Source organism: Carassius gibelio, chromosome B2 (genome assembly GCF_023724105.1).
Source record: "Carassius gibelio isolate Cgi1373 ecotype wild population from Czech Republic chromosome B2, carGib1.2-hapl.c, whole genome shotgun sequence".
In the NCBI taxonomy this organism is placed as follows: Eukaryota; Metazoa; Chordata; class Actinopteri; order Cypriniformes; family Cyprinidae; genus Carassius; species Carassius gibelio.
In genome coordinates this window covers 30,665,495-30,678,167 of record NC_068397.1, presented here as the reverse complement: position 1 = coordinate 30,678,167, position 12,673 = coordinate 30,665,495, and the positions used below count along the sequence as shown (strand labels likewise).

At 33.6% G+C, this 12,673-nt stretch overlaps 1 protein-coding gene across 1 annotated transcript in view; it reads right to left on the bottom strand.

Annotated features, from left to right (window-relative positions):
• LOC127951549 (protein unc-13 homolog A-like) overlaps positions 1–12,673 on the bottom strand; it is a 66,416-nt gene that overhangs the window by 10,947 nt on the left and 42,796 nt on the right. The window contains exons 23-35 of the mRNA XM_052549495.1: positions 10,039–10,107; positions 9,827–9,916; positions 9,460–9,594; positions 7,369–7,496; positions 7,156–7,241; positions 6,230–6,356; positions 6,026–6,122; positions 4,938–5,081; positions 4,746–4,823; positions 4,394–4,471; positions 1,373–1,461; positions 1,125–1,274; positions 1–80 (exon numbers count right to left, since the gene is read on the bottom strand). The exon at positions 1–80 is cut by the window's left edge and continues 44 nt beyond it. Coding sequence (XP_052405455.1) covers positions 1–80; positions 1,125–1,274; positions 1,373–1,461; positions 4,394–4,471; positions 4,746–4,823; positions 4,938–5,081; positions 6,026–6,122; positions 6,230–6,356; positions 7,156–7,241; positions 7,369–7,496; positions 9,460–9,594; positions 9,827–9,916; positions 10,039–10,107 — 1,351 coding nt within the window. The remainder of the gene's footprint in view (positions 81–1,124; positions 1,275–1,372; positions 1,462–4,393; positions 4,472–4,745; positions 4,824–4,937; positions 5,082–6,025; positions 6,123–6,229; positions 6,357–7,155; positions 7,242–7,368; positions 7,497–9,459; positions 9,595–9,826; positions 9,917–10,038; positions 10,108–12,673) is intronic.

The following is a 12,673-nucleotide window of genomic DNA, read 5'->3' as shown; positions in this document are numbered from 1 at the left end:
TGTTCATCACCAGCTTCCACAGCTCCTTCAGCACACGCTTCAAAACCGTCTTCTCACAGATCTTAGCGAACAGAGTCAGACTGAGAGAAGAAGAATAAATAACACAGATTACAGGCCTGGTCTCTGGATCAGCACAGCACACAGTTGAGGTGTACTATCATAAAATTGTTTATGCATAGCATAATTAATATTCATGAGCTATGCCATATTAAACATCTGTCTCCACCACTTAAAGTGAGTCCCGGAAAATATTTAGTTCATTCATATGAAACCTTTACTGCTGTTTATTTGTATTCTGCGTTAGTCTTTGTTCAAGTTTGATCCTGACACTGCAATAAAAAATGTCCGGAGTCTGATTTTACAATAAAATCACATTTTCTGATGCTACTTAAAATGGTCCAATATTTAAAAAGATAGTGTATCTCTTAATTAATTATTAATCCATATAAATAACTTTTAAAATTGACAAATAAAAAGAGATTTAAAATTCATGTAAAAAACTGTTCTGAAGGTAAACACATCAATGAAAGAAAAAAACAATGCAACTTAAAATGGCATGTTTTATTATAAAAAAAAAAAAATCTTAATATATTTTTTAAAAAGCAACATCTATTAATTTCTGAAATTTAATTTAGTGTTTGATTTAATTATATTTAAATTTGTTAATTCATATTTAAAATGTAGGCAAACGTAAAAAAAAATTAATGCTATTTTAAAAATTGCATGTTAATTTTGTACTTTTATTTAACTTTAATAAAAAAATTTTTAAAGCAACTTAAATTGCATGTTTTTATTGTTTATTAAAAAAAAATTAATCATTAATTCATGTTTAAAATGTAGGTAAACACTACAAGAAAACTCACAAAAAGTCTGTTTTAATGCACATTTTAAATGTGCATTTTTTTCTTGCATGTTTTTAATTTGTCAGTAACCTTTCTTACATGTTAAAAATGTCATCTGGCAGTGAATGCACAGTAAGTTGCTTCTAGTCATCTTTACCAGTGTTTCCCAATATTTTGTCTAACGCGGCACAGTTTTAATAAGTAAAACACAACACAAAGCACTAAAAAGCTGAGAAACGGCAGTTTCTGATCACAGTGATCACATGATTTGTGTGTTCTCACTTGCTGTCCAGGAAGTCCATGATGGGCTGCAGGACGTAGTCGGCGTCTTGCGCTAAGCTGCCGTTACCGTTAGCAGGAACGTTTGCTCCTTTCACCTGACTGAGAATATCTCCCATCTGCCTCACGCTCTCCTCGATGTGCGGCTGGAAACTGCAGACACACGACAGAAACATCTCACGGATTTATGATGTGACAACAGATTTCTGTTTCAAATAAACGCTGTAAATATTCCAGTACTCTAAACCAACCTCACTGCGAATATCCTGCTGAGATCATCCAACACATTGTTCAGCTTGACCTGTAGATCCTTCAGAAAGTCACTGGCCTCCGTGTTTAACTGCAAAAATAAAAATAAAAACACAATTATGAGTCTGATTTCATTTTTTTTAAATTAGACTTGCTCAGCTGAGGTTTAGAAGATGATTAATATTCAGTAATATTATCTATTTAACTACACTGACACCAGAGATACTTTTAATATCAATGAGATACTTTTACACTTTTTATTAAAGTTAGTTTTAATAAGTTTTAAATTTTTTAATTTAAATTTTTAATTTCATTTAGTAATTTTTAGCTTTGTATTGTTCTTGTGCATATTTTTATTTTTTTGTCATATATATTTTTTCAAATGTCTATTTATTATTTATTGTTTTTTTATTTCAGTTATTTATTATTGCACTTTTATACTATTATATTTTTTATTAATAGTTTGATTAGTTTTTTCTATTTTTCTATTTATCTGTTTTAAATGTAATTTTTAACCAAGTTTTTTAATCTTTTTTTTTTTTGCATATTTTTTAGTTTAGTTTAAGTTATTTGACTACAAAATAAACAATAAAAATAAATAAATTGAAGTTTTCCAGTAAAAAAAAACTTTTTATGTTTTTAATTTTGACTAACTATCAGATCAGAACAAAACCTGAACTAAATTTATATTTTATACTTTTATAGTAGAGTTAAATTTGTATTATTAATTAGTTTTGCAACATTTAAATTGTCATTTGAACTGAATTAAATCAACATTGAATTGAACTGAGCTGAATAATGACTATCTTCAGTAGTCACTTTTTAGCTGAATCTGAATTTGTTTCATAACTGATGAAGTTAACATCATTAACATTATTATGTTCCTGTTTATCAATGTGAAACTGCTTTGAAACCATCTGTTTAGTATGCAAAAATATGTGACTTGACTGATGACATCACGCCTCTCTTTCCAGCCAATGGCATCTGTTTACCACTAAGGCTCCGCCCCCACTGTGAAATCCAGCAAACCTTTTTAGTATGCACTGAGAAAGCTGTTGATTTATTGAATATTCAGTGAATAATGGGTTTCCAGAAATGTGCCTGCGGTGAATTAGACTATTAAAGCTGACCAACATTTATAATGCATCTGAATTATGTATCACGTCATAAATATTCATGAATGTGATTGTTTGTCAGGCAGCATTCATGATATCAGTCATAAATGATGCAAATGTTGTGAGAAAGCAAGAATAATGAGCTGTCAGGCAAACATGTTTGATACGAGCCGAACGATTACAGGACTGATGTGAGGAGAGGTGAACAGGAAGTAAAACAGAAATGAGTCAGAGATGGTGCTAAAGATGGAGCGTGGGATGTTTTACTGCCGGATGACTCAGAAGAGAACGAGGGGATGGATGGGATGATGAATGGATGGACTGATGATGGAAAAGTTGTTAAATGAGAGAGCTTTATGGATGAAAACAGAGGGAAGAGATTATGTTATTCAGTAAATGAATGAAAATGGCATAGATGATGGAAATCGTTATTAGATTTGAATGTTGGGATCTGCATTATTTTCATATTTGGTTCATGTGTGCAACATACAAAACCTTAACATACTAAAAGAATCATTTCTGCATAATGCAAATACAGAAGAGTATGAATGGAGTGGCTTGTTATGTAAATAGCAAGATGTTTATCTCATTTGCACATCCAAGTAAAACTACGTGGATGTCAGATTTGAGTACAACTAGTGTCACATACACAGAGCTGTAAAGGTACGTCAACCCGTCAAAATAAAAGTCCAGTTAAAGACTATTGTTCGGCAGAATGTACATATTTTAAGGTTTAATCGCACAACATTTCTTCCATGTTTTATTTTTAATAGTAAATCCCCATTGTTTACCAAAAAGCTAAGTTTGCTTAATTTTCAATAATTAAAATATAAATTAAATTAATGTTTTGTGTTTAATGTTTAATGTGCATCTCAGAAAATGCTTTATTTTAAACCCCAAATGAATGGCACTTAAATGCACTCAATTCATCTGTCAACTTTATTGTCATCGTTTACAGTACAAGTACAGACAAAGAAATGGGTAATAATTAAATGCTTATTTTTGATGTATGCATTGCATTCTATGCATTTAGAAAATATAAATATTTTTTTTCTAAAAAAGGAAACTTAGTTGTTCATTTTAAGAGACACAGGAGTCTCATTTTCTCTTGCATTATTAATATTGCACTTTAATTAAGCAAAAACACATTTTATCCGATTACTCGATTAATCGATGGAATTTTTGGTAGAATACTCGATTACTAAAATATTCGATAGCTACAGCCCTAGTTTGGTTTAAAAATGACAAACATCTGTCTTAACAACAATAGACATACTGCATGTTAAAAATTAAAGCATGTTTTTTATTTTTATTTTATTATATTAGATATAATTTTTTTTGGTTGTTTAAAAGTCTGGGCTAAGTAAGTTTGAACTTTTTTTTTATTTTTATATTTTTTTCTTTTATCCAGAAAGGATGCATTAAATCGATCAAAAGTGGCAGAATTTTACAAAAGATTTCTTTTTCAGATAAATGCTGTTCTTTTGAACTTTCTAATAAAAAAAATAAAAATAAAATAAAGTGTGTTCAACATTGAAATTAATCAGAAATGTTTCTTGAATCATTATTCTGATTTCTGAAGATCATGTGACACTGAAGACTGGAGGAATGATGCTGAAAATACAGCGGAGCACCACAGAAATAAATTACACTTTAACACAGATTCACACAGAAAATTGCTGTTTTAAATTATAATAATATTTCAAATTTTTCTCTGTATTTTTAATTAAATAAATGCAGATTTGGTGAGCAGAAGAGACTTCTTACAATAAAAATACCATTTGAAAGCTGCAGCGAAAGGCAATACCTGATATTCGTGTCCATTCTTCACACAAAACTATCATATCACAAACTAACTTTATGCTACTTTTAGGTCAAAATGGCATGTTTTAACATGCATGAACTCACGTCTTTGCCTCCCATGGCTTCAAACATCTTCTCCAGCTGGACTCGCAGCTGCTGGATATTATTAATAATGATGCAAGGCTGAAAATAAAAGAGATTTGAGAAGGTTAAACGACATTAACACACACACACACACACAAACTATTAAAAGAAATGCCCGCAGCAATAGAAAGTGAGGAATAGTGTTAAATGTGACAGCTTCATTAAGAGCTGTGAGCTGAAAGAGTCATTGTGTGTGTGTTTTCTTCCTCTGGGAGCATTTCAGTTACTGTAACTCCATCTAATGACTCACACAGACTTTATTATGAGTATGTTCTAATGCAATGTTATAACTAAATGCATTAATGTGACGCACCACTTTCTCCTTCTTGCAGTGAGTGGGAAAATCCTTGGCAATGATGTCGGCGTAAGAAAGAAGAACATTTCCAATGGTCTGAAAGAAAGGAAGAGGTTTTATATAATCTCACAAACGATGAAGGACGATGCACATACTGATCTGTCAAAGCTTAGTGCATGCAATAATAATAAGAGTGATGCTGGACTTCACCTTAGCAAACCTCTTCATGTAATTCCCAACGATCTGAGGGTCAGGACACTCCAGCTTCCTGATGATCTCGAAGCTCTGGTTGAGCTGGGAGAAGACGTCCACCACCGAACAGGAGAAGAGCGCGTGCTCCGACGTCTGCTGGAACTGGAGGATAAAAGAGCATCGTTTGAAGCTGAAAAAGCTGTTAAGAATGCACAATAAATAAAAAATATATAAAAAAACCTAAATGAAACACTTACTAAAAAAGATGAAATATTTTATTGGTTTACATGCATGCAAATGTGATGCTAAATTCCTGAAATATTAACTTTTTTCAAGAGGAATTCAAGTAAATATTTTTGATCAAAAGGGTTCGGCTGATGAAAAACATTTGGGAATCATTGCTTTCAAAATGACAAACATCTGTCTAAACAAGGCATATTGCAAAAAGTTACAAAATCATTACTATTGAATACATTATATATTTTAAATATATATTTTTTTATTACATTTTTGGTTGTTCAAAAGTTTGGTGCCGGTAAGGAAGGATGCATTACATAGCTGAAAAAAACTAACAGTAAAGACATTTATAATGTTACAAAAATGTATATTTCAAATAAACGCTGTTCTTCTGAACTTTCTGTTCATCTGTGATCCTGAAAAATCTAATGCATCACCGTCTTCATAAAATACTGTCTGTTTTCAACATTGATAATAATCAGAAATCAGTACATTTTTATGATTTCTGAAGATCATGTGACACTGAAGACTGGAGGAATGATGCTGGAAATACAGCTTTGATCTCAGAAATAAATTACACTTTTAACTGTATTTAAAGTATTTTTTTAAAAATCACAAATTTACTGTATTTTTAATCAAATAAATGCAGCCTTGGTGAGCAGAAGACAGAATTATAGCAGATGTTTTTATCCAGTATGCATCAGACAGACCAATGTGTGTGTGTGTGTGTGTGTGTGTGTGTGAGTGTGTGTGTGTGTGTTATTGTGATTGGACTCTCAGGCTAATGTTGGTGTTAAACTCTTCTCTGTGTGTGTTATCACCCAAACATCTCACTATTAAAAATCCAACAGTATACTCCTGATAATTACCCCGTCCTTTGCATCTCTGACCAGAGCACCGTGCAAGAAATCTCTGGAAACTTCCTCGTTCTCATCCAGCCACAGGATCACAAAAGGCTCAAACCATCTGTCAAGACAAAGACAAAACTATTTGCAGCGTGCAGATATTTTTATTCCCCGAGGACCACTGAGGACCATCAAGTCATCCCCAGTGATAGTGACGTTTGCTCTTACGCTGGATACTCTGGCACACGCTTCTGGAAATACAGCAGATCCTTGCAGTATTCGTTGTAGAGCCACTTCACCTTGAAGTGCAGGTTCATGTAATCGGCGCTCTTACACAGTCTGTGTTTCTCGTGTTCTGAGAGACAGGAAGTACATCACAGATGTGATTACAAGACACTTGTTATGATTGCTTGAACAGAAGCAGAGTATGATTCCAGTCCTTTTAACACACACTTTGTTTATTTATTTAATTATTATTAGAAAAATGCAGTTAAATATAGAGATAGAGAGTCATACAGACTCTAAATTAACTACTGAAATAAAACACATCAGGATGGAATTACATAATAGAGAAATAAAATGAAACATCTGATCTACACAAACTGCAAAGGAACTAAAACATAACATTAAAATAATATTTTAATTATTTTTTAATTTTATTACTTGTCTCGGAAGAGGTTTCTTGTGTTTTGTTTTGTGAAAAAAATATAAATAAAAAGTTAAAAAAAAACAGTAAAGCTAGCAAGTAAATCATGTATCAAATAAACATAAAAGTAAAGAAAAAAATACTCAAACATCAAGACAGAGGAAATAATAGATTAGGAAGTGTGGAAAAATAAATAAATAAAAATATACTAAATTATAAAATAAATAAACAATAGAAAAATTCAGTTGAACATTTCGAGAGAGACTCACACAAACAGAACTAAAACCATAACATTAAGAAGTGAAAGTAAATAAATGAATAATAAAAAATACATTTAAACATTTTAAGATGAACCTGGATTACAAAAGAACTAAAACAACTTGAATAATAACAGAAAAAATGAGTATGTCAAACAATAAATACATATATGTACACACATTAATAAGTGAATTAATAAACAATAAGAGAAAATAAGATTTTAACAAGTAGCTCACTACTCTGTTTTTACCTTCCATGGCGTACTTCATGTCCTGAGCAAACATGTTCCACATCACCTCCGCACTGATCTTTCCCACGTTCAGCTCCTGAGGAAACCTGCACGAGGAACACATCTCTCTCTGGTTATATAACTCGCTTTTGTTATTCTATATTACTCTAACCATTGGGTGTCAGGTTGGGAAAGGATCATGCTGGGATAACTCGGGTCTGAACACACACTCACTGGTTCAAGCAGGGTGTGTAAGAGTTCTTGTCCTCCTCTATAATGGAAACGATGAGGGTGATGAGTTTGGACCAGAAGTCCAGGTTCTTGATACTCGGACCCTGTTCTTCAGGAGGAACCGTCTTCGACTGGATATGAACACAGATGAGAGTGTAAAACATACTAACAGAAAACATAAGCTAGACACATTGACTTGAGATGCTAAATGACATAAGATGTTATATCTTGTTATTTGGAAAAATTGCAAAAAAAAAAAAATTTAGAAAAGCAATTTATTTATTTATATTGTCTTAAAATAGATTACTTTTTTTTTTTTAGAATTAGAAAAATGCAAATACAACAGCTCAAGATAGAGATTCAAATCACAACAGAATTAAAAACATAACATTAGAAAAGAAGTGAACAGAGATAAAAAGTATCTAAATAATAAACATATTAAATGAAATAATACAAAATAAATTAAATAATAATACAATATGCAATTAAACATCTCAAAACAGAGATTCAGACAAACGGAAACCGCTAAATTAATACAAAACATGAAAAGAAAAATAATTGAAAAAAAAAAATTAAAACAAGTTAAAGAGAAAATAAGTGGATTTTTTTGTTTGACCCCATTGGCAGATATTTGCAAAATGCTTGATTAGATTTTTCAGAAAACAATTATTTGTGCCTTTTTGTGTAGTAAACATATCTTGACTTCAGTATGTTTACATATCTCTTTCCGTCATTTTTTATGGTTACTGAAGAAAGACGCCCATTTGCACAAATTGGCAATTAAAAAAATTATGCAGAGAGCATGCAAGAATGCTTCCTGTGTGTACGGTCCATTATCATCTCAGATCCACACACACACACACACACACACACCAGGAGCATCAGTCAGTGCTGTGGTTATGAGGTGTCACAAACTCCAGACGTGTCTTCCATCTTATTAATAAAGTTCTGCAGTGGAAATGCAGAGAGAGCGAGAGCGAGAGGGATAAACACACGTCACACTGTGCTCTTCTACATTCATAACTGCCACAAAACCTCCACCATAATCAATATTTCATTTTCTATGAGAAGAACTTCAGCGCTCACTGCGCCCTGAATGTAAATTACTAAACAGAATCAAATTAACATGAAGAGACAAACACAAACTCATTCAGTCAAATGTGATGCTCTCAGTTAAACCAAAGCTTGCAACAGAACATTTTAAAATTTAAAAGTTCAAAGCATTTAAAAGTTTCCAACAGAACATTTTCAAATTTAAAAGTTCAAAGCATTTAAAAAGGTTCAAACAGAACATTTTCAAATTTAAAAGTTCAAAGCATTTAAAAGTTTCCAACAGAACATTTTAAAATGTAAAGGTTCAAAGCATTTAAAAAGGTTCAAACAGAAGATAAAAAAGTGGGGCAGGATTATTATCATTAACTTAAATTAAAATAAAAAGCATTTATTACTTCATACTAAATGTTAACTGAAACAACATATTAAATTTTTTTTTGTACGAATCATAAAAACACAAGAAAAATTACTAAAACTTTTAACCAAAATTAAAATACAAAATAATAAAAATAAAACCTAATTTAAAATGTTAACAAAAACCATGGTAGCTACCCCGTCACATAAATGTCACTATTTGGATGGTAGTTTAAGGAGAAATACTTATTTTCAGACAAACAGCATTTAAGAGGATTTTATTTTTCCACACTATATTAAATCAGTACGTACAAATAAACTTGATTTGTGAAATATAAAGTGTTTTTAATACCCATGTAACCTTGTATTCTAATAAATAATGTTATTAAGACACCAATTTTTTAGTGAAAATTCACAATTACCAATTATAATTTCAATACCACTCCAAAAACTACTGTAGGCTAATATGGAGTTCAACCACTATTAAAGACAAGTAAACAAAATAAATAAACAAATTAGTAAGCAACAGAACAAATAAATACAATGGAGCGATATTACAAATTAAAAAAAGCAATGCAAATCTCAGGTATCACATTTGATTTTCTCTCATAAACTGCAATTAAATGGCATTTATCATGCAATTTTCAGTGCCTTTTAACGCACACACACACACACACACATACTCACTGGGTCATTCTGGTATTCCCGGCTGTAGAGCTCATGGCAGTTATTAAAGATGTACTCGTACGTCGAGTTGAGACATGCTTTCACACAGTCTTTAACGACTTGACTCGCTCTCGGTGGACTCTGCAGCTCCTGCACCTGAAAACACACACAAGTGATTCCTCTCAGAGAGAGATGCACATTTACACATAGAGGCTTTAAAGGCCTTTAAATGTTGCTGAAGAGTTATAAAACACTGAGCACCATCAGAATATGAATAAAATGTTCAGAGAAGGAAAAAAACACAAATACTCACAAAGCATGTCGTTAAATTATTTTAATGTAAAAACCATGTTCATTAAATAATTGAGGATCTATGATAGGAACAAACCTTCATCCTGAAGAAAGTGATGCTGGTCAGAAGATCTACAGTGGACTTCAGGTCCTGCAGTCTCTCAGGACTACTAGCTGGAAAATTATTCTGAAACAAACACACACAACTGTGACAAACACAGATACACATTCTACCACACAATTCAGCAGTGGATATAGATGTCAGCTGTACAAGTGTTCAATGATATATTATTGAATATGTGAACATACTCTGTACATAGAGAGGTCTATCCTCAGGGAGTTGTGCAGCTGATCCAAAAGCTTCACAAAGCGCTCTTTCTGCACAGAAAAAAAAAGTACAATATACACTGTGGAGCAAAAGCAAGGATGGGCAGTATTTATGATGCATGTTTTTCAATAAAATACATAACTTTGTAATTTGTATATGATATGGTTGATAAATCGGATTCATATTTTGTATCAAAATACTTTAATATTTTGTATTGCAAAATGCTTTGTAAGAAGTCTACATGATGAAATCATAAAACCACAGCCTCTGATTGTTCTTCTCATTAGTTTGCACAGACTTGTTAATATTAATGTAATGTGTATGCTTCAGTGGTTTGCAATAGATTCAGTTGGAGTTGGGTTAATATTCTTTCATAAATTCTGTTCTGATTATGTTTCTGGCTACATTTAAAAAAACATAGTGATCATTTAATATGACTGATAAATAAATATTTAGTTGCTGAATAGTGTACTCTAACTTAAGTAGCTTAGTAGTTTAGTAGGATCATGATTTTGCATACTATTGCATGAATGACTGCCTGACACATACAAATATTATCATATTTATGATTAACAATCAAATAATTAACAAGTTATGAATATTTTTTGCATATATCAGATTTATTGCATGACTCGGGCAGAGAAAAACTGTTACTATCAAATGTTGTTTACTAAATCAATCAGTGTAATGGTGAAGCGACAGATCGAACAGGCCAATTAATGGAAGGTTTGCGAAGAAATTTCATGCTCCCATGTAAAAGTATGTTTAAGAATTTTTAAAATACAAAAATACAGTAGTTTATTTGTATACATGATGTGACTGGCTGCTGTATTTTTTTGTTTATTTTGTTACACTTAGAATTATTTTTTTTAATATACATTTTGATGTATCTTTGCTTTACCCTAAGCAAAAGTTTGAGGTAAGATCTTTAAAAAAAATGTTTGTCTCTTCTGCTCATCAAGGCTGCATTTATTTGATAAAAAATACAGCAAATACAGTTTGACACAATCGACCACAACATTCTTTTGAATAGAATAGAAAACTTTATTGGTATTAGTGGAAGTTCATTAGCACGGTTCAAATCGTACCTATCTGACTGCCATCCGTTTGTAGCAGTGGTATCATATCGAACACAAGTGCAGTATGGAGTACCTCAAGGCTCAGTACTAGGGCCGTTACATTTTTTACGCTTTTCATGTTACCCTTGGAAGATATCATCAGGAAACATTTCTATCACATTTCTAGCAATTGTAAAAGTGCATTTTACCATCTCTGAAATATATCTAGTCCAAAATGTAGCAGCTAGAGTTCTTACTAGAACCAGGAAGTATTACCATATTAGCCCGGTCCTGTCAACACTGCACTGGCTCCCTATCAAACATTTTATAGATTTTAAATATTGCTTATTACTTATAAAGCCCTGAATGGTTTAGCACCTCAGTATTTGAGCAAGCTCTTATTGCATTAAAGTCCTCATTAAAATCTTTTATATTTACATTTAGTAGACATTTTTTTCCAAAGCGACTTACAAATGAGGACAAAATGAGGATTTTTGTCACATTATAAACATCGTCTCGGTTACGTACGTAACCCTCGTTCCCTGATGGAGGGAACGGAGACGTTATGTCGACCGACAAATGGGGTCTCACTTGGGAGGCCAATCATCTCTGATTTTAAGAGAAAACGCCAATGAAATTGGCAAGTGGATTAACACACCTGAGCCACTCCCCGTGCCAGCGGGTATAAATAGGGCGACAGGTGCATCCACTCATTAGGTTTTACGCTGAGGAGCCGAGAACGTGTCCCGGCAACAGCGAATGGTTCAAGGTTGTGGCATGGGGACATAACGTCTCCGTTCCCTCCATCAGGGAACGAGGGTTACGTACGTAACCGAGACGTTCCCTATCTGTCGGTCACTACGAGTTATGTCGACCGACAAATGGGGTCCTATGGAAAACGCCATAACCTGAACCTCGTCACAACCCTGAGGCGCTGCAATTGTTGACAAGCCTTGGCGTGCTACAAAAGCTACGCTTAAGGTCGTAACCTTCCCAAAGCCCCAGCGCAAATTCACTGACCTTGGTACCGAAGGGGCCAAAGGGTGAGTACATCGCTGCTGGAGAAGGCCATGCTGCTGTTCCGCCCACATAAAGTAAATGGAAGGGATTTCAACCTTCAGTGAAAGATTGCTTCAAATCTTCCCTATTTGTTCTTTCAGCTGGCAAGACAATGGGGAAGCGAGCCTTTAGGAAAGGTCGCTACGGAGACCACATCCTACCCGTAGGGAGGTGACATGTGGATATACCGATATGGACTGACCCAGGGGGCAGTACTACATATGGAAGGGGTCTCTGAGGCAGGTCCTACCTTGGAGTAGGGATGGAACGGCTGCCAGAAGAGACTGACAGAGAGATCTGTCAAGGGAAGACAGGGGTTTGCCAAGAGGGAAACCTTACCGTGGAAGAATACACATATGGGATTACCCGTAGGGAACCCAGCCATATGGACACCTAGCCCAGTACAGGGGCTGACCGGCTCCGGGCATGCTAACGCCAGTACTGGGCCTGGCGACAGACTGCTCCGCCAAGTCTGACGCCGAGGGTGCTGGAGGATGCT